This window comes from Neopsephotus bourkii, unplaced genomic scaffold (assembly GCF_033783945.1).
Source record: "Neopsephotus bourkii isolate Nb327-2 ecotype Australia unplaced genomic scaffold, CSIRO-AGI_Nbou_v1 NB_533, whole genome shotgun sequence".
Lineage (NCBI taxonomy): Eukaryota > Metazoa > Chordata > Aves > Psittaciformes > Psittacidae > Neopsephotus > Neopsephotus bourkii.
In genome coordinates this window covers 2201188-2221198 of record NW_026901034.1, presented here as the reverse complement: position 1 = coordinate 2221198, position 20011 = coordinate 2201188, and the positions used below count along the sequence as shown (strand labels likewise).

Sequence of the window (20011 nt, the reverse complement as noted above, 5' to 3'; positions counted from 1 at the left end):
CACCCAGTCCAGCCCCAGCCTGGGCATCAGCCTGGAAACAAGGGAAGCAGTGGGAATGCCCACAGGTTCATCAATGAGAGGCAATCTTGGGGTCTTCCTGCCCCCTGGGGCAGTGAGCCTACAAACAGGATGGGCACAGTGAGACAGTGCCGGGCTTACCACTGGAGCAGGTTTTGCACCTCTATAAGCTGGGAAAACCAGAAGGGCAGAAGAGCAGTGGTGGAACAGTGAATTGGGATGGCCAGGGACAACAAGGGCGGCACTGGGTGGACAGCAGCATCACTTTGAGGTGCACTACCAGAGCTGCTGTGGGGGCCAGGAAGGGAAGTGATGGGCAGAGCCAGCCAGGTCCAACTGTGGAGACCACCTAATGGACAGCAGAGCTGGGACCAGCTGCAGAGGACCAGTGTGGCCAGTGTGGCATGATGGGCCTTGGGCTCCAAGCCAGAGGGACCCCATCTGTGGGGCTGCTGCTGCTGGCAGAGTGGCCATGGGGCGGGTGGCCTGCCAGACGTGCCTGTCTCTTGCTGCCAGCGCTCCTGCCCACCCGTGTTCCGAAGAAAGGGAAAACTCCAACCCGCCTGTCAGGAAACCTCAAATCAGGGCCAGTGTTTTTGAAAGGTTTTTTTTTTTTTTCCCCTCCTCTCTCCTTTAACACATCTGCCAATATAATCTGACCTTTTCCAAATAAATAAAGCTCATGCACTCCAGCTTTGATCCTGCACTCCAAATTTTCTATTTACTTAATCGTCCCATCCAAGGTATGAGCTGCCGCAGCCGCATTCCTGGGGCCTTATCACCACCCACTTGCCTGGTTGTCATTACCACGGCCCCTCCCTGGCCTTCCACTTCCACTGGGTATCCTGCTCCACAGCCGCGGGGTGGGCATGCGGGAATGGGGATGTCCCTGGTGTTTCATGAAAGATCCTGCTTTTGGTGCCTGCTCTTGTCATCCCAATTCACCTGCCTCCATCTCTGGAGGGCAGCTTGGTCTGAGAGAGACGGATCTCTATCCCAACCCTGTGGATGAGTAGAGGCTCAGGGGCTTCTATAGGCAGCATGGGGAGAGAGGGATTCTCCTGCAGAAAGAGGACCAGAGCTTGATTCGTTGCTCAGATATGCTTTTGTTTCCATACAGATCTTATCCTAGTAACCCTCCCCTGGCTTAAGGACCGTAGATGTATCCCCCATCCCCCCTCCATAGCAGAAGGGAGCACAGAGCTTTGATGCCACATGGGGATGAAGACTGGGTACCCAGAGATGGTCACTGTAGAGTGGTGACCCCCAGCCCTCCCCTGCCAATGTACCATGTCATGGCAAGGACCAAGCCTTCCTACTGCAGACCTTCAGCGTGCAACTGGGACAGATGACACCCCCTCAACAGGTCCCTCCTCTCTTGGCCATGGGGAGGCCAGCCAAGGACATGCAGGACTGAGACCAGCAGTGGTGGGAAGACAGTGTGTCCTTCTGCAGCACAGCCTGTTCTGGGGGAGAGGAGGCGATTGGGGCACAGGGAGATGGGAAGCCCCTGAGGATGTTGCTCCTGTGCAGATGTCTTCCAGTTATTTTTTTCAGTCCAGGATAAGGAAAGAAGTGCAGGGCAGGCTGCAGGCAGACTCAGACACGCATCCTGGTCCTGTGTGTTTCTTTCACACGCCAGCTAAGGTGGCTCCATCCCTGCCCTGCAAAGGCAGAAGATGCTCATTCTGACTGTGGCTCCTCAGCTCTTCAGACAATAACCGAAAGGTGTGAGTGGGCTTTGGGAGCTGCAGCTATTGGCAAGATGGGGAGAGCAGCACTCAGAGGGATGCCTCTTGAGCAGGAGGGTTCATCTGGGCATGGTCACCACTGGCGTGATTCGGAGCCTCTTGTGGGCACGTCCTAACCATGGCAGCCGTGTGACATGGAGCAGTGCTTGCTGAGATGACCACGTGGAGGCAGGGTCTGGTGATGGGAGGGGTGTCTCAGCTGTCCTTTACTTCTCTGCCTTTCATTTCCCATTTTCACTGGGAAGGGAGGGAGGGAGGTCTCTGCTTAATCTGGTCCAGCTCAGTGAGGTGGGAAGACATTGGTGGTGCTTTCTGCAGAGTAATCTTTGATGTGTGGGAGGTCCCAGAAGAGCCCTGGAAGGCTTGTCCTGGTACTTGGACATCACTGAGGCATGAGGATAGATTCCAGCTCCCCAAAACTCGATATGGCTGGCCATAAACTTCGGGCTTCTGACACCCATTATAATGGGATGTGGGAGCTGTGTACAAGGCCATAGACAGTGCTTGGGTTTGATTGGAAGCAGTACTGGTCCTTTTCCTTATTGATCCTCAGGACAGCACCAGTGAAGGGCGGTGGATGGTCCTGGCCATGGGTTTTCCTCTGGACCAGCCAATCCTACACCCTGGGATGTAGGAAGCTGAAGAGATGCAGGTTAGAGGAGGCCATGGCTTGGAGTAACAGCACTGAGAGCTAAGGGCAGAGGTGTAGAAGAGGTGGCCAGGCTGAAGTGAATAGACCTCAGGCTCTGCAGGGCATCCAGCATGGGGAAGGAGCTGGCCTGGCATGGTGGGTGTCTCTCAGCACTGCTCTTGTCCCGGGGTGCCTGTCCTCCTCCTGAGCAGCCTATGGGGATTTTCCCCTGATTAACCCTCAGTTCTGCTTTTTCATGTCACGGTTTGTCATTTATAAATCACTGGTGGGAAGAAGGAATATTTCATTCCTGAGCGTCCTCGGGTGGCACTGCTGGATGTGCTGGCTCAGTGACGTATGGGCACCATAATGTAGGAGGTGATGGGTCATGACCAGGGCACTGCAGAGGGGTATGACTGGTCTGTTAAAGAGCTCCAGCCTGCCTGTGCCCTTTCTGCCTCACTGGCAGCTGCCTGCTCAGCTATGCTCACCCTGGGATTGAGAAAGGTCTTTTCTTTGCCTTGCTGGGAAATCCTTGCCGCTAGAGATCTCAGATGGCTTCACCACCCACACTGTCCTGCTGCAGCCCTGCTCTCAGCTCTTTGAAACCCCTTGTAGATGCCTTCTCAGCTGCCTGGCTCTGCCTCATCCACACAGGCAGCACCACTGTGAGGTCACCCAGCAGCTCCATATCCCTCTGCTGGGTAAAGCAGTTGTTTCCAAATGACAAGCTATTGATGCCTCCCAGTGACACCCTTCAAGGTCCCACATAAACCACCCCATCCTCTCGGTGCCATCCCAGGGGGATCATGTGAGGAGCACAACCAAAGCAGGACAAGAAGGAGATGAAGAGGGGAAGGAGGCAAGGGAAGGTAGTGTCGGGGGGGGTTTCAACATCTGCCATGTTGACTTTTCCCAAGTAGAAGTCAGTCACTCAACATCTGGCCAAGAATATTGCATCTTGCTTAAGAGCAACTCCAGATGTTCCTGAGACCTTTTTCTCATTATTTTATTTCTTTCTTTCATTCTTTTCTTCTCCCCCTTCCCTCCCAGCCACTCCTGACTCACTAAATCAAGGGAGACAGGCTTTTAACTCTGGAAGGAAATAAACGGCTCAATGGTGATATGAAACGAATTCTCTGGAACTGTGACAGCAGATGTGTGTTGGGGGAGGGAAAGGGGAGAGCAAGGTAAGGGAACTCAAGAGAAAGCAAGGAGCACATGTACATGTCCATCTTTTTAGCATGAAGTGCCCCAGCTGGATGCACAGCTTGATGGCCAGAGGGATGTGCAGTCTCCACTGAAAGCAGGACTTGTGACTGGACAGATAAAGGGGAATGGACTGGTTCCTGTTCCACTGGATCAGCTGGTGATCTCTTTCCTCTCCAGCATTACAAGGGTTCAGTCCTTACCCCCTGTAAGTGGTTCAGAGTCAAGGAGGTCAAAAGAAGGATGGGTCTGGTATGTTGACGCTCATCCAAAGAGGTGATTTATCATCCCTGACGGGAATGGAAGAACAAGTATCCAAACAGCAAGAAACTTGGGAAAAGGGAAAGTTTGACAGGAGGAGGGGAGAGGTCAAAGGCAAGAGAGATGAATAAGAAGATGGAGGAGGGTGGCAATAAAATGAAAGGAAGGACCAAAGGTATAGACACATGTTTTGTATGTCATGTTTCTTGACCCCTGTGAAAGACTTGTTCTGTGCCGGTCAGTCCCGCAGTATCAGTACCCACTATGTGCCATACAGACAAAGGCCTCATGTCTCTCTGATGTCCTAGAGCCGCTCCATCTGCAACCTCTTCAGGCCTGTCTCCCATTATCTACGCTATCCCATCCTGAGCCATCACCTCCAGCTCCACCCATTTGTCAGAGCTGCTTTGCCTGGGTTTGAAGGGTCCCAGCCTTTGGGAATCTCACTCCTTCCCTGGCGGGAGGGGATGGGAGGGTAGTGGGGTGGATTGTAGGCCTTTTAGTAAAGCCTTGGGGCTTAAATCATCTGCTTTTTTCTCTTCCTACATCTGTAATGGTACCCTGACAAACAGCACCATGGGGATAGCACAAGAAAATCTCTATTTGTTTCCTTGTCCTTAATGCATCAAAATACTGGATGACCACTGTAGTCAGCCTAGAGAAGAAACCTGATGGCACACTGTGGATGGCTACCAACAAGCCTGGCAGAGTTTGTCTCAGAGAAACATGCCATTAAGAGGCAGTTAGGATGACAGAACACAGCTCTATTTCATTTCACTCACACCAGAACCCTGCCACTGAATGCTGGAGCAACCGAGGAGCCAACCACTTCCACCAGGATTTCAAACTTGCCACGTGGTGCCAATGTGCTCATGCCAACACTCACAGGACACATCTCATGAGGGTTATCCAAATGCCAAAACTTCATCAGTAACTGAGACTGATTCTTTGGCCTGGTGACCTTGCCATGCTTGACCTTGTGCTCACCAACAGGGAAGGGCTGGCTGGAAATGTGGTGCTCCAGGGCAGCCTTGGATGCAGTGACCACAAGATGGTCGAATTTGAGATCCTCAGGACAGTGAGAAGAGCGTGCAGCAAGCTCACTGCCCTGGACTTCAAGAGAGCAGACTCTGGCCTCTTCTGGAGCCTGCTTAGTAAGGTTCCATGGGATATAGCCCTAGAGGGAAGGGGGGCTCAAGACTCTTGGTTGGTCTTCAAGGATCACCTGCTACAAGCTCAGGAGTGTTGCATCCCAACTAGAAGGAAGTGCAGCAGGAGGGCCAGGAGACCTCCTTGGATGGATAAGGAGCTGCTGAGGAAAATTCAAATGAAAAGAGAGTCTTATGGAAAGTGGAAGCAAGGACAGGCAGCCTGGGAAGAGTACAGGGGTGTTGTCCGGGAAGCTAGGGACCAGGTTAGGAAAGCTAAGGCCCAGTTAGAATTAAACTTGGGTAGGGATATTAAGGATAACAGGAAGGGATTCTACGGGTACATAGCAAATAAAAAACAGACTAGGGAGAACACAGGCCCCCTCAGGAAGCTCTTGGGAGAACTAGCTACACAGGATTTGGAGAAGGCTGAGGTTCTGAATGACTTCTTTACCTTGGTCTTCTCTAAAAAAGGCTCTGACCACACCACCCAAGTTTTGGAAGGCAGACGCAGGGACTGTGAGAATGAAGACCTTGGGCCCACTGGAGGAGAGGAACAGGTTTGAGACCATCTTAAAAATCTGAACGTGCACCAGTCCATGGGTCCTGATGAAATCCATCCGCAGGGCCTGAAGGAGCTGTTGAATGAAGTTGCTAAGCTGCTGGCCATCCCATTTGAAAAATCATGGCAGTCAGGTGAAGTTCCCGACGACTGGAAAAAGGGAAATATAACCCCCATTTTCAAGAAGGGGAAAGTGGATGACCCAGGGAATTACAGACCAGTCAGTCTCACCTCTGTGCCTGGCAAAATCTTGGAGCAGATTCTCCTGGAAGGCATGCTAAGGCTCATGAAAATCAACAAGGTGCTTGGTGACAGCCAGCATGGCTTCACTAAGGGCAAATCCTGCCTGACCAATTTGGTGGCCTTCCATGATGGGGCTACAGAACTGATGGACAGTGGTAGAGCAGTTGATGTCATCTACCTGGACTTGTGTAAAGCATTCGACACTGTCCCACACGACATCCTTGTCTCTAAATTAAAGAGACATCAATTTGATGAATGGACCACTCAGTGGATAAAGAACTGGCTGGATGGCCGCAGGCAAAGAGTTGTGGTCAATGGCTCAATGTCCAGCTGGAGACCAGTAATGAGTGGTGTCCCTCAGGGATCAGTGTTGGTACCAGTCTTGTTCAACATCTTCTTCACTGACATGGACAGTGGGATTGCGTGCACCCTCAGCAAATTTGCCAATGACACCAAGCTGTGTGGTTCGGTTGATACGCTGGAGGGAAGGGATGCCATCCAGAGGGACCTTGACACGCTTGTGAGGTGGGCTGATGCCAACCTCATGAAGTTTAACCATGCCAGGTGCAAGGTCCTACACCTGGGTCGGAGCAATCCCAGGCACAGCTACAGGCTGGGCAGAGAAGAGATTCAGAGCAGCCCTGCCGAGAAGGACTTGGGGGTGTTGGCTGGTGAGAAAATGAACATGAGCTGGCTTCAGTGTGCGCCTGCAGCCCAGAAAGCCAACCGTATCCTGGGCTGCATTAAGAGGAGCGTGACCAGCAGGTCGAAGGAGGTGATCCTGCCCCTTTATTCTGCTCTTGTGAGACCTCGCCTGGAGTATTGTGTGCAGTTCTGGTGTCCTCAACATAAAAAGGACATGGATCTGTTGGAACAAGTCCAGAGGAGGGCCACGAAGATGATCAGGGGACTGGAGCACCTCCCATATGAAGATCGGCTGAGAAAGTTGGTGCTGTTCAGCCTGGAGAAGAGAAGGCTGCGTGAGGACCTCATAGCAGCCTTCCAGTATCTGAAGGGGGCCTATAGGGATGCTGGGGATGGACTCTTCATTAGGGACTGTAGTGATAGGACAAGGGGTAATGGGTTAAAACTTAAACAGGGGAAGTTTAGATTGGATATAAGGAGGAAATTGTTTCCTGTTAGGGTGGTGAGGCACTGGAATAGGTTGCCCAGGGAGGTTGTGAATGCTCCATCCCTGGCAGTGTTCAAGGCCAGGTCGGACGAGGCCTTGGGTGATATGGTTTAGAGCGAGGTGTCCCTGCCCATGGCAGGGGTTTGGAACTTGATGATCTTAAGGTCCTTTCCAACCCTAACTATTCTATGATTCTATGATTCTATGACATCCAGACTTTCAAGCACAGGCAGATGATTGCCTGTTTAGCCTCCCCTGTGGCAATGACAGAGAAGCTTCTGACTTTCACAGAGCTGATGCTCAACATCCTATGATAGCTGTGTATCCAAGAGGCCTGAGAGCTGGAAATGCACACACACAACCTTGTTGAATTTTCACTGTGCTGTACACACTTGAAGCTCATGAGAAGCCCTCAGAGACCTTCTGTCTGGCAGTAAAAGCCCTTCAGAAAATGATAGATGAGGTCTTGAGAAACCACAAATACTGTACAGCTAACAAATGCCTGCTAACAGTTCTGCAGAGCAATTCTGCTCTTTCATGAGCAGAAATTAAGTCTGGCACTGTGGATCAGGAACAGCATGATGAGGGACAGCAATCTCAGGGTTTGCCCCATGTCTTATCCATGTCCAGCACCATGCTTGATGATCAAGGGCCAGAGCTAGTCAGAAAATTCTCAATCAAACTGGTTTTACCCTCTGAAAAAGCCAGTTTGTTGAACTGAGCCAGCTGACTAGACTCTCCTCAGCATTCAGCCCAGCTTGACCCTCATGTCCAGGCACTCTTGGGAAGGCTCCGTTCTGGCTCTAGGTGGGGTTGTTGATCCTGGTCCTGACTCAGCTGCAGGTGGCCTGAAGCTTCGTTGGGCTCCAGCTCGAGCTGTGGCTATGGGAGTTTCTAGGCTTCCTGCTCTGGAGACAGGGTCTTGGACCTAGGTTTCTGGCTCTGGAGACTGAGGCTGAGGGGCGATCCAGGCTCTTGGGAGGACCTGTGCTTCAAGATTTTCCAAACAAATCACTTGGATTATTTCTGACATATTTTTTTTTTGGAGGGTTTTCCTCCTTCTGCTGGAAGGGAGCAACTTGGTTTATTGATTTTTCAAAAATTCCTAATCCCGAACTCCCTGGTCACTCGGAGGAGGGTGGAGAGAGGGCTAGTGAGTTTGGCCATACCAGGTCCACCAGCCCTGCCAGGCTCCAGCTCCTGTCTCCTCCTCACTGTGCCAGGCTTGCAGATGGGCTACCCTGAGTGACCAGATCCTGCCCAGAGCCACCCCAGAGCCCTACAGCACCTTTTTGTTGACCTGTGAGCACCCCCAGCTCTCCCATCACCTGGCTGTGGAGTGATACTCTGCACTGCCCCTCATGCTGGCTTCAGGGTTCCACAAGGAGATGAGGCACACCCAACAGGTTTTATCAGAGCATCAGAGGGAGACAGAGATGCTGCGAGAGCTGGAGCAGCTCTGCCCTGGAGCCAGGCTGAGAGAGCTGGGCTGGTTCAGCCTGGAGAAGAGAAGGCTCCTTAAGGGGAGACCTTAGAGCAGCTCCAGTGCCTAAAGGGGCTACAGGAAACCTGGAGAGAGGCTTTGGACAAGGGCCTGTAGGGACAGGCCAAGGGGGAATGGCTTTAACCTGACAGAGGGGAGACTGAGATGAGCTCTTAGGGAGAAGTTCTTCCCTGTGAGGGTGCTGAGGCACTGGCACAGGGTGCCCAGAGAAGCTGTGGCTGCCCCATCCCTGGCAGTGTTCAAGGCCAGGTTGGGCTTGGAGCAACCTGGTCTAGTGGAAGGTGCCCCTGCCCATGGCATGGCGTTTGGGACTGAATGAGCTTTCCAACTGGATGGTCCTTTCCAACCCAAACTCTTCTATGGTTCTGTGAATCTATCTTTTCTGAGCACTTGATGGTGACATTTCTTCCAGGGATTGATCTCTCTGCTTGGAGCATCTCCTGCCTGCGTCCCTGCCAGCAGCACCTGGAGCTTTCGCTACTCTTTCCAGCATCATGCAGCAGCATCTGGGCTCATCACCTTCTCCTGCCCCAGGGTGAAGTGGTTGCAGGCAACAGGTCCTCACCCCCACTCCACAGTGCATTGAGTGGCATAAGGCCATGCAGCAGTGGCACTGTGCTGCTCAGGGACAGGAGCTGGCTGGGCAGGATGGTGAAGGAAGCGAAGCCCTGGGCCACCTGCATCCCCTGGAATACATGCTGTTTGTGGGGAAATCAGACAGATCTCTCTGGAGAGGCTGTGAAATTCAGATGGAAAAAATATGCATATTTTCCAACCATTATATTTCACAAATGGAGCTGTTCATCCACTTAAAATATAGGTGACAAGTACAAAAGGCATTTGGCATTATAAAGCAGGCCAAATCTTCAGGAGATCGAAGATATATGGTATGCAACCACATCCCAGCTTCAATCTGCTCCTATACTGTAAATTCCAATTACATCATGCTGCCTTGTTTAAATACCATGAAACCTGGCTCATGCCCTAAGTATGTTTTATATATTGCCACATCCATTTGAAATAGATGGGCAATGTGTTTTACGGCACATGTGCAAATACCTCCATATTTTTCCATCTGGGGGTTTATGGGATCTTTCAGAAAATTAATAATGAGGCTCGGAGGAAATGTTCAACTCGGAGGCAGTAGCAGAGATTTATGGTCATCCCACTGAATGCCAGGGAAAAGTCTGAAAGTGCCTGGAGCAGACGAAGGCCCCACGATTTCACCAGGCACTCCCCGGGAGCTGATTTTGCATAATGGACGAGACTGGGAGTTTTCTCACAAGATCCAGCAGGTTGATGGGAAGGGATTGCTATTGAAGGTGAGGAGCTGAGCACTGGAGTGAGGGATGGGAATGAGGGTTGTGATCAGCACCTGAGGAGCAGGGGCAGGGCAAGAGGAATGGCTGAGCATTGCTAGCGATGAGGACAGTGCTGCCTGGCTACCCCACTGACCCTCTCCAGCTACCCTATCTCCCTCCCAGATCCAGTACTGTCTGGCTTTGCTGGAAAAGGGTCAGTGTGAAGCTCTGTATGAGTGTGCTGGCCAAAGCCACCCCAGAGCTTGCCAGGCTTTGCTAGGCTTGCTGATGGATGAGCAAACCCTGTCTGCCATGACGCGGAGAGCACTCTTCCTGGGGCACTGACCCGATCAACTCCAATCCCGTTCCAACTGGCCCCGAGGCTGCAGGGATCACGGTGTGGGTGGCCAGCAGCACTGGGAAGGAACACTTAAGAATCACCACATACCAAAGGCCTCAAGTGGCCATGAGGTCAGGTTAGTGACTCATTGCACAGCCATGGAGCTGCAAGCATCAGGAAAGCTTTGCTCCTACTGTCATCTGTATGTCAGGGCACAGGCAGGGGACAGGCAGGATACAGCACCTGGCTCTGCACTGCTGCTTCAGAGGTCAGCTGGTGCTGGGAGAGATGCGACCCTCCTGATGCCTTGGGTGTGCGGAGCTGGGTCTGCTCTACCCCATCTCCGTCCCCTTTCTCCTCTCACCGTGAGCAGGACCATGGTCCTTGCTGTGACAAACCCAGTGATCATCTGGTGGAGCTCCCCCACCACCAGCCATCTTCTGAGAGTGACACCTCTCTCTGCTTCACCCAATGATTTTCCATCACATGGGTGTGCTGGGGGGAAGTGGTGGGACAGTGGAGAGGCCCTTTCTCCAGGCTTTATGGATAGTACATCTTGCCCAAGATGAAAACACCAGCGTTTGTTTGAGTGTCACAGTGGCTGTGTAAATAGAGGGCTCATTTTAATGGATGCTGGCCGGTGGCTTGGCAGTGGGGGCCTGATCCTGCCCCATGAAGAGGCCCCCAGCCTGTCATTGACTTAATGGAGACATGGCATCTCTCTGAAATAGCAGTCCTGCTGGGTCCTGTGCCTCTATGGGGACGTGAATAGCAGAGGAAGAATGGGGAAGAATGAGGTTGTGGTAGCAGCTGAGCAGCAAAAAACTGGAAGGAGGCAAAATACCGAGTCACAGGGGGACCAGCATGGCTCTTCCAGGGCAGCAGGACCCCTGGGTAGGATGCTTTTTAGGTGCCATGACCCATGTGCCACTGGCAAACCTCCTGGCACAGCATCACAGAGGTATTTTAGGGCTGGTGTAATGCAGGTGCAGGTTGTGGGGTGTGGAGGTTACAGGAGTTGCAGGAGGGTCATCCCATCCCCTGGGTGCTGGTAGGGACCACTATTCTCTTCTGCCTCATCCTCTCCATCACCACTGAGGTCGGAAAAACTCAGCAGGAGGGAGACAACAGATTTCTCCAGATGGTGCCCCCTTGACCACAGCGGTTCCCCATTTTTGGCTCTTCCTTATGAAAACATGGCACAGGCCAGCCCATCGATTAATGGTTTCTTCATGTTCCCCCTGCACAACTGAACTGGAAAGTTGCTTCCCTGCTCCCCAGGATCCCCTGAACTTCCCCTGCCTCCCCATGTCCCTGCACCCTGCATAAGCCCGGGTACCCTGTACACACGGGGAGAATGTGTTAAACCAGTGAACTGTGCTCTCATAAAGATGAGGGATCATAGAATCATGGAATGGTTTGGGTTGGAAGGGAACTTAATGATCATCTATTTCCAACCCCCCAAAACAGATAGATCAGGTGAAGGAATAAATGAAAAAATGAATGAATGACGTGGTGGTTAACTCTGATGTAATAAATGCCCCCAAGGCTTGTAAAAATACACTTGACATTTTGAAAAATGGCACATTTCTCACCGTTTTGCAAGGACAAGAGTAGCCTGGAGCAGCTCAACCCTCTGAACACTTGGCTGACAGGGTCATGAGTAGAAAAAGTGCATCCTGCCCTGGTCCTACAACCCCTCGGGTGCCTGGGTTAGGGTGGAAGGGTCGGGGTTGGGAGGGCAGGAGGAGAGCTGGGAAAAGGAGAAGCTGAGGTTTGCTTAGGAAGTAAAATTTGGGAGGTTAACGAGGCTTGTGAGGGTTGTAAAGCGCCAAGTAAAGCCCTGTGCTGGGGTAAGGGGTGGTGGGCAGAGTGCTGCCATACCAGAATCCTGGCAGAGCCAGAATGGAGGATGTGGCATTGACTGGGGCAGTTCAACAGGTCACCACAGCTGAGGGATACCAGCAGGACACTGATGCTTAGTGCACTATGTCCACAGGAGACAAAGTGCCATGCTGTTAACCCTAAAAGCATGGAAAGGTTGGGCTGACAGGGCCACCATCACTGCTCTATGGCAGCTGGAGCCACTACTAAGATCCATGTTGATCTGCATTGCAGGATGGATAGGGGTTGCTCTGTATACCAGGGAGCATCAAGGGACTAAGGAGACCACATCAGGCCATGACAAGGGGCCAAGCAAGTAGGTCTTGCCTTTCTAAGTATATCTTGCTACTTACCAGGCAGCATGTCCCAGAGTCCAGCACTGAGCTGTGCCATATTGGCCAAGCAAAATGCTCTTTGCTTGACTGTGCTGGAGGTGTTTTCCTGTGGGATTTTTAGGGACTTCAGTTACCAAGAGAAAAGTGGTGGGAAATAAGATGTATATGCATCCATCTGTCTACTCATCTACCCATCTCTCTGTCCACTAAGGTTTGGGTACCACTGTCCAAGCTCCTGTGATATCTTGTGAGTGGAGCTGGCTGGACTACATGGAAAAAGAGCATCAAGTTTCCTGTAGTATTCTCACATTTTGCTTCTTTATTTGTCCAAATTCCATGTTTTCATGAAAAATATCCACTGGCCTTTTGAAATGAGAAAAATTTCAAACAGCTGCAAAATTCAGTCCCAAAGCGACGGCGAACTTGCAAAAGTGACCTCTCCTTCAAAATGATTGAATCTCAATCATTTTGCCCCAGCTGAATACTAGGAAAAGACATTCGCAGGCTGGAGCAGAGGGTCCCTGCATGGCATTCCTCAGCACACATGAGCTCAGCCTGATGCTCATGGGCCGGGGTCTGCACTCCGGGAATAAGAGTACACCGGAGTATGCTGAATCTTTTCAGATCCTTTGTTAAATTCATTTACTTTTTTTCACCTCAGAGAGCTGGTTTGGAAAATGTTCATCTTCATTGTGTCAAGTTTGTTTATGCTGCAATGTCTCTTGGCTTTGCAAAGGCTATTGCTTTTGGCCATGGCCACCAGGACTGCATGACTGCCACCCAAGCCATAGAGCCATAGTACCACAGACAGGTTTGGGTTGGAAGAGACCTTAAAGATCACTCACTTCCAACCCCCTGCCACAGGCAGGGACACCTTCCACCAGACCAGGTTGCTCCAAGCCCCGTCCAACCTGGCCTTGAACACTGCCAGGGATGGGGAAGCCACAGCTTCTCTGGGCACCCTGTGCCAGCGCCTCAGCACCCTCACAGGGAAGAACTTCTGCCTAAGAGCTCATCTCAAGCTCTCCTCTGTCAGGTTGAAGCCATTCCCCCTTGTTCCGTCCCTACAGGCCCTTGCCCAAAGCCCCTCTCCAGGTTTCTTGTTGGCTACTTTAGGTACTGGAAGACTGCTCTAAGGTCTCCCCTTAAGGAGCCTTCTCTTCTCCAGGCTGGTGAATGACAGATGAATTCTTGCTTCAGTCTTTGGAGTGACACAAGCAGGGGAAGTCAGGACAACAGCAGCAGCCTTAGTAAAGATGCAAAGTGGCCTATTCCAGTCCTTCAGCCAGGACTTTAGGATATCCCCCAGGAAAGAGTAAGCTCCTCTCCTCAGCAGCAGCCTGTGGCACATGTGGTGGTCCTGCTCTAGTGTCTCCAATCTGCCCCAGCAGAACACACATATGTACTGGGACACCACCTGGGAGCCACCCCTGCTCATCAGCAGTCCCAAGTGGCGGAGCTGAAACAAGAGGGATGAGCTGTATGGGAGGGTAAACCGAGAATGTCAACCACCAACACCAAAGTCCTCAAAGTTTTAGGTTCTCTGTTTTAAGGGAGGAGAAATCAGGTGCCAAAGGAAACCCTGGATCCTCCTGCCCCAGCAGGCTGTAAGTACTTTTTGGGTAGCACAGACACATTATACCTCTTCTGAAGGCTGTAGCCACTTGGAGAAAACACATGCCTTGTAGCCTTGGAGAAAACACTGATGAGCATCCATGCAGTGGTGCTGCCCTGCTCTTTCGTGGGCTGAGCTGCTAAGAGGGCCTCAAGAGCCCCCACATCCCATGCGGTGATGCCGAGCAGCCTCTGGGGCTGTGGGGATAACCCTAATGGGATCATCATTCTGGCTGTGCTCAACCAAAGGCTGTTCCACCTCTGACCCTTGCATGAGGACTGTAGGGATCATGGGGTCAGCGTGAACCTGGGGCAAAGGCAGCCACTCCGCTTCTGGAGTGCAAGCAGCCGCAAGTGGAAGAGGAGGGGTGGGTGGGCTACATACTTCATAGAATCATAGAATAGTTAGGGTTGGAAAGGACCATAAGATCATCAAGTTCCAAATCCCTGCCATGGGCAGGGACACCTCACAATAAACCGTATCACCCAAGGCCTCGTCCAACCTGGCCTTGAACACTGCCAGGGATGGAGCATTCACAACCTCCTTGGGCAACCTATTCCAGTGCCTCACCACCCTAACAGGAAAGAATTTCCTCCTTATATCCAATCTAAACATCCCCTGTTTAAGTTTCAACCCATTACCCCTTGTCCTATCACTACAGTCCCTAATGAAGAGTCCATCCCCAGCACCCCTATAGGCCCCCTTCAGATACCGGAAGGCTGCTATGAGGTCCTCACGCAGCCTTCTCTTCTCCAGGCTGAACAGCACCAACTTTCTCAGCCGATCTTCATACGGGAGGTGCTCCAGTCCCCTGATCATCTTCGTGGCCCTCCTCTGGACTTGTTCCAACAGATCCATGTCCTTTTTATGTTGAGGACACCAGAACTGCACACAATACTCCAGGCGAGGTCTCACAAGAGCAGAATAAAGGGGCAGGATCACCTCCTTCGACCTGCTGGTCACGCTCCTCTTAATGCAGCCCAGGATACGGTTGCCTTTCTGGGCTGCAGGCGCACACTGAAGCCAGCTCATGTTCATTTTCTCACCAGCCAACACCCCCAAGTCCTTCTCGGCAGGGCTGCTCTGAATCTCTTCTCTGCCCAGCCTGTGGCTGTGCCTGGGGTTGCTCTGACCCAGGTGTAGGACCTTGCACCTGGCATGGTTAAACTTCATGAGGTTGGCATCAGCCCACCTCACAAGCGTGTCAAGGTCCCTCTGGATGGCATCCCTTCCCTCCAGCGTATCAACCGAACCACACAGCTTGGTGTCATTGGCAAATTTGCTGAGGGTGCACGCAATCCCACTGTCCATGTCAGTGAAGAAGATGTTGAACAAGACTGGTACCAACACTGATCCCTGAGGGACACCACTCATTACTGGTCTCCAGCTGGACATTGAGCCATTGACCACAACTCTTTGCCTGCGGCCATCCAGCCAGTTCTTTATCCACCGAGTGGTCCATTCATCAAACTGATGTCTCTCCAGTTTAGAGACAAGGATGTCGTGTGGGACAGTGTCGAACACTTTACACAAATCCAGGTGGATGACATCAACTGCTCTACCACTGTCCATCAGTTCTGTAGCCCCATCATGGAAGGCCACCAAATTGGTCAGGCAGGATTTCCCCTTAGTGAAGCCATGCTGGCTGTCACCAAGCACCTTGTTGATTTTCATGAGCCTTAGCATGCCTTCCAGGAGAATCTGCTCCAAGATTTTGCCAGGCACAGAGGTGAGACTGACTGGTCTGTAATTCCCTGGGTCATCCACTTTCCCCTTCTTGAAAATGGGGGTTATATTTCCCTTTTTCCAGTCATCGGGAACTTCACCTGACTGCCATGATTTTTCAAATGGGATGGCCAGCAGCTTAGCAACTTCATTCAACAGCTCCTTCAGGACCCGCGGATGGATTTCATCAGGACCCATGGACTGGTGCACGTTCAGATTTTTAAGATGGTCTCAAACCTGTTCCTCTCCTCCAGTGGGCCCAAGGTCTTCATTCTCACAGTCCCTGCGTCTGCCTTCCAAAACTTGGGTGGTGTGGTCAGAGCCTTTGCCAGGAAGACCAAGGTAAAGAAGTCATTCAGAACCTCAGCCTTCTCCAAATCCTGTGTAGCTAGTTCTCCCAAGAGCTTCCTGAGGGGGCCTATGTTCTCCCTAGTCTGTTTTTTATTTGCTATGTACCCGTAGAATCCCTTCCTGTTATCCTTAATATCCCTACCCAAGTTTAATTCTAACTGGGCCTTAGCTTTCCTAACCTGGTCCCTAGCTTCCCGGACAACACCCCTGTACTCTTCCCAGGCTGCCTGTCCTTGCTTCCACTTTCCATAAGACTCTCTTTTCATTTGAATTTTCCTCAGCAGCTCCTTATCCATCCGAGGAGGTCTCCTGGCCCTCCTGCTGCACTTCCTTCTAGTTGGGATGCAACACTCCTGAGCTTGTAGCAGGTGATCCTTGAAGACCAACCAAGAGTCTTGAGCCCCCCTTCCCTCTAGGGCTATATCCCATGGAACCTTACTAAGCAGGTTCCTGAAGAGGCCGAAGTCTGCTCTCTTGAAGTCCAGGGCAGTGAGCTTGCTGCACGCTCTTCTCACTGTCCTGAGGATCTCAAATTCGACCATCTTGTGGTCACTGCATCCAAGGCTGCCCTGGAGCACCACATTTCCAATGAGCCCTTCCCTGTTAGTGAATACGAAATCAAGCATGGCATCTCTCCTTGTCGACTCCTCTCTCACTTGCAGAAGGAAGTTGTCTTCCACACAACTGAGGAACCTCCTGGATTGCTTGTGACGGGCCCTACCGTCATTCCAACAGATGTCAGGGTGGTTGAAGTCACCCATGAGAATGAGGGCCTGTGAGTGTGAGGCTTTCTTTTCCTGTCTGTCTATAGAGCGCTTCATCCACAGGTTCTCCTTGATCTGGCGTTCTGTAACAGATCCCCACAGTAATGTCTCCAATTGCTGTTTTGCCTTTAACCCTGACCCACAAACTCTGTTAACTCCTCACCTGTCCCCAGACAGAGTTCCATACTCTTAATACTTCAAGGGCCATCTCATGGCAGAAACCAATAGCCTGGGAGAACCAGAACAAGAGGAACCAGGGATGGGAGAATGCCCTCTGCTCAACTGAGAGAAAGTGGATTTTATGTCAGGAGTGTGGCATAAGATGAGCTCATTCAAGGCCAAGTGGTTGCACATACCCTTTGCCCTTCAGCTTCTGCCCTCCTCTCAGCTCTGCTCATGCCCTCTGTAGGCACCCCAACATCCACAAGACCTGAAAGATGGCACTGCAGGCTCTCCACATCTCTGAAAAGCCACTTCCACCACCTCCAGCAACTTCACCAATGGACTGAGCTCCCTGGGTAGGGCATCTGCATGTCCACACAGACATCCCCCTGCACCCTCACTCCCAAACTCCCCTGTCCCGAACCTGTCTGTTCAGCTGCAGACTCCAGCACTATGCTGGGATGATGGAGCCCAGAAGCACTGGACCAGCCATGGGATGGGGAGTCCACGTAAACTGCCGCGGGCTCCGAGGGGCAAAGCATCATCCTAAAGCACTGGAAAATTGTGATGTATCCTGCAATACCTCGCTGAGCCATTCAGTAAGCAAGGCAACTTTTGTAGACAAAGGAATATCTACTGTCAGAGCACCTAGTATTTCTACTCATATTTATTATGCCAAGACTGCTACAATCTCAACTGATGTCTGCTTGAACTGGAGGCTAATACATGGTGAAGAAGATATAAAAGACTAGAGGTGAGTCACTGAAAGCTCTTCTTTCTTCCTGCCACCCCTGCCTTGTGCATCTCTTCAGACAACCTTGGCCACAGCAACACCTTCAGGGGACTATGCAGCCAAGCCAGCTCTGAAGGATACACACCAAGGCAGACGGTCACTTGGCGTCGGCTCAACAGAAATGGGTGGAATTATCAGTTGGTACCAGCCAAGAATACAGGGGCATAGACCTGGGTGGATGGATGATGACACATGATGGCTGTGGTCACCCTGTTCGCCACCGGTCCTGCTGGCAGGCCACAGACTTGGAGGACATGGATGGGCAAAATGGGTGTCTCTAGGTCTTTCCCACTGGGTTGCTTGGACTATACACCAGCATAGGTAATGGCCAGTGGGGGTGTGAAGTCTGTCCCTTTCTCCTTGGTGGACACAGCTCTTCCTGCTAATGGCCACCAACCAGTGCCTGTCTTTTCCCTAAGGCACTGCAGCATCACACGGGTCCTGCCACAGGCGGCAGCACTGGTCCATGTAAACCCAACGTGACTAGACAATTAGGCCTGAATGATTCAAAGTTCATTTGTTCTTCCCGGTGGAGAACCTGGGGCTGGTCCCTCTTCAGCATTAGGATGGTTTCCACTCATCCTGCCCGTACACACATCAGTACGATGGAAGAAGACTCAGACCTGCTTCTACTGGGCAAGGAGAAGGGGCAGAGAGAGATCTAACAGCAGCACATTTTTAGAGAGCGAGGAAGAAGCAGGGCCTGGATGATGGAGAAGGGAGAACTGTCAACTCAAATGTCACCACCAGGCAGAAGAAGACTAACGGGAAAATAAAAGCCTAGAAACAAGTGCTACCAACAGCACGCCCAGAGAAGCACATCAATCCCCTTCAAGCTCCCTCAGGCACCATGGAATCTCACTCTGTTTTGCTCCTCATTAAAGGTTTGTCATTACTGTGTTATTTTTAATACACACTTAGAGGAAGAGGCCCACATGCGCACCACACGTGCACACGAGGGGAAACCATTGCCAAAATATACACTATAGACAGAAGAGTCTGTTCACACTATATATATGTACAGAGTCTCTGGGTGCAGTTTGGCAGCGCACAGCCAGGCTGGGACTGAGCAGGGGGTGGGATGGAAGTGTGGAAACCCCTCAGGGCTTCACACACTTTCCCTTCTTCTCCCGCCGCTGCAGTTTCCGAAGGCGGCGTGTCCAGGCGTCCCGCCACTGGATGACAAGGCTGTTCTTGTCAGCCATCAGTCCCGGCCTGTCAGTGGAGTTTTCACTGATCCCCATGACCAGGTACTTTTTGCTGATCTGGATCCTGGGGCACTTGCAGGACAGGTCTTTCAGGTGGATCCACAAGATGTTGTCACCACGCTTGACCCGCTCGTCACGGCACTTGTAGACAGAGAGGATGTTGATGGTGAACTTGGCCCAGTTGGCCACCGTCTCCATTTCGAGGATGTTCACCTGGACCACTGAGGGAAAGGAGCAGGAGACATGGTGGTGCTTTGCCTTGCTTCCCAATGGAAGTTCTGGTGATAGGAACTGCCCATCACCAGCAGCCCCAGCTACCTCATCTATTGCACCCTTTGGGGGACTGATATGGGGACCCATCTCCATGCTGGGTGCTCCCCATGCCCTGGAACATCTGCATCTCACCTACCCACAGCCAGCCTGTGGCCAGCCCCCTATAGCAAAGCCCAGCATGGTCCAGTGAGGGAGGAGGTCCTTACCATAGTCCTTCTTGCAGTACTTTTTCATGTTAATCTTGTAGTTGCCCTTGGCTGGCTTGCAGTAGGAGTCACAGTCTGTGGAGGAAGAGCAGAGGGTTGAGCATGAAGATGCTTGAAGGACATGGGTCCCGTACCACCACAAGAGAAGACGGTGGAGTGGATGGCAGCTCACAGGGGCTGGGAACTCAAATCCCAGCACAAATACCAACACCACATCAGCCAGGAAGAGAAATCAAGTGGCTTTGGGCCTATCCAGCAGACTGTGTCACCTCCTGTGCTGATGGTGTCCTGCAAGATAAGTCAGCACAGGAGTAGTAGAGGGAGCCTGGGGACTCTCCTCTGGGATGCAAAAAGGTGATGTGTGGGAGAAATGTAGGTGAGCTAATGGAGGCCACCATGGAGAGCAGGTAGGGGCCATGACCAAGGCAACCAGAATGGCTGTGGCCCTGCAAACCAGGGCAATGTGAGAAAGAGTGGACTCAGCACCAACCCTACCACCCACAGGGAGGAGGCCCAAAGGACGGTCTGACCGTAGACCAATGGGGTTGTGATCCTCAGCCCTCAGGGGCCAGGGTGGTGGAAAGCATCCTCATGG

General features: G+C 51.9%; 1 protein-coding gene across 3 annotated transcripts in view; it reads right to left on the bottom strand.

Moving 5' to 3' along the window:
• Nucleotides 1-18607: 18607 nt before the first annotated feature.
• Nucleotides 18608-20011, bottom strand: part of NTN3 (netrin 3) — a 32347-nt gene continuing 30943 nt past the window's right edge. For all 3 annotated transcript variants that reach the window (XM_061350794.1, XM_061350793.1, XM_061350792.1), the window contains 2 exons: nt 19417-19491; nt 18608-19158 (listed from right to left, as the gene is read on the bottom strand). In XM_061350794.1, the coding sequence (XP_061206778.1) occupies nt 18830-19158; nt 19417-19491 (404 nt within the window). In that variant the 3' untranslated portion in view covers nt 18608-18829. The remainder of the gene's footprint in view (nt 19159-19416; nt 19492-20011) is intronic.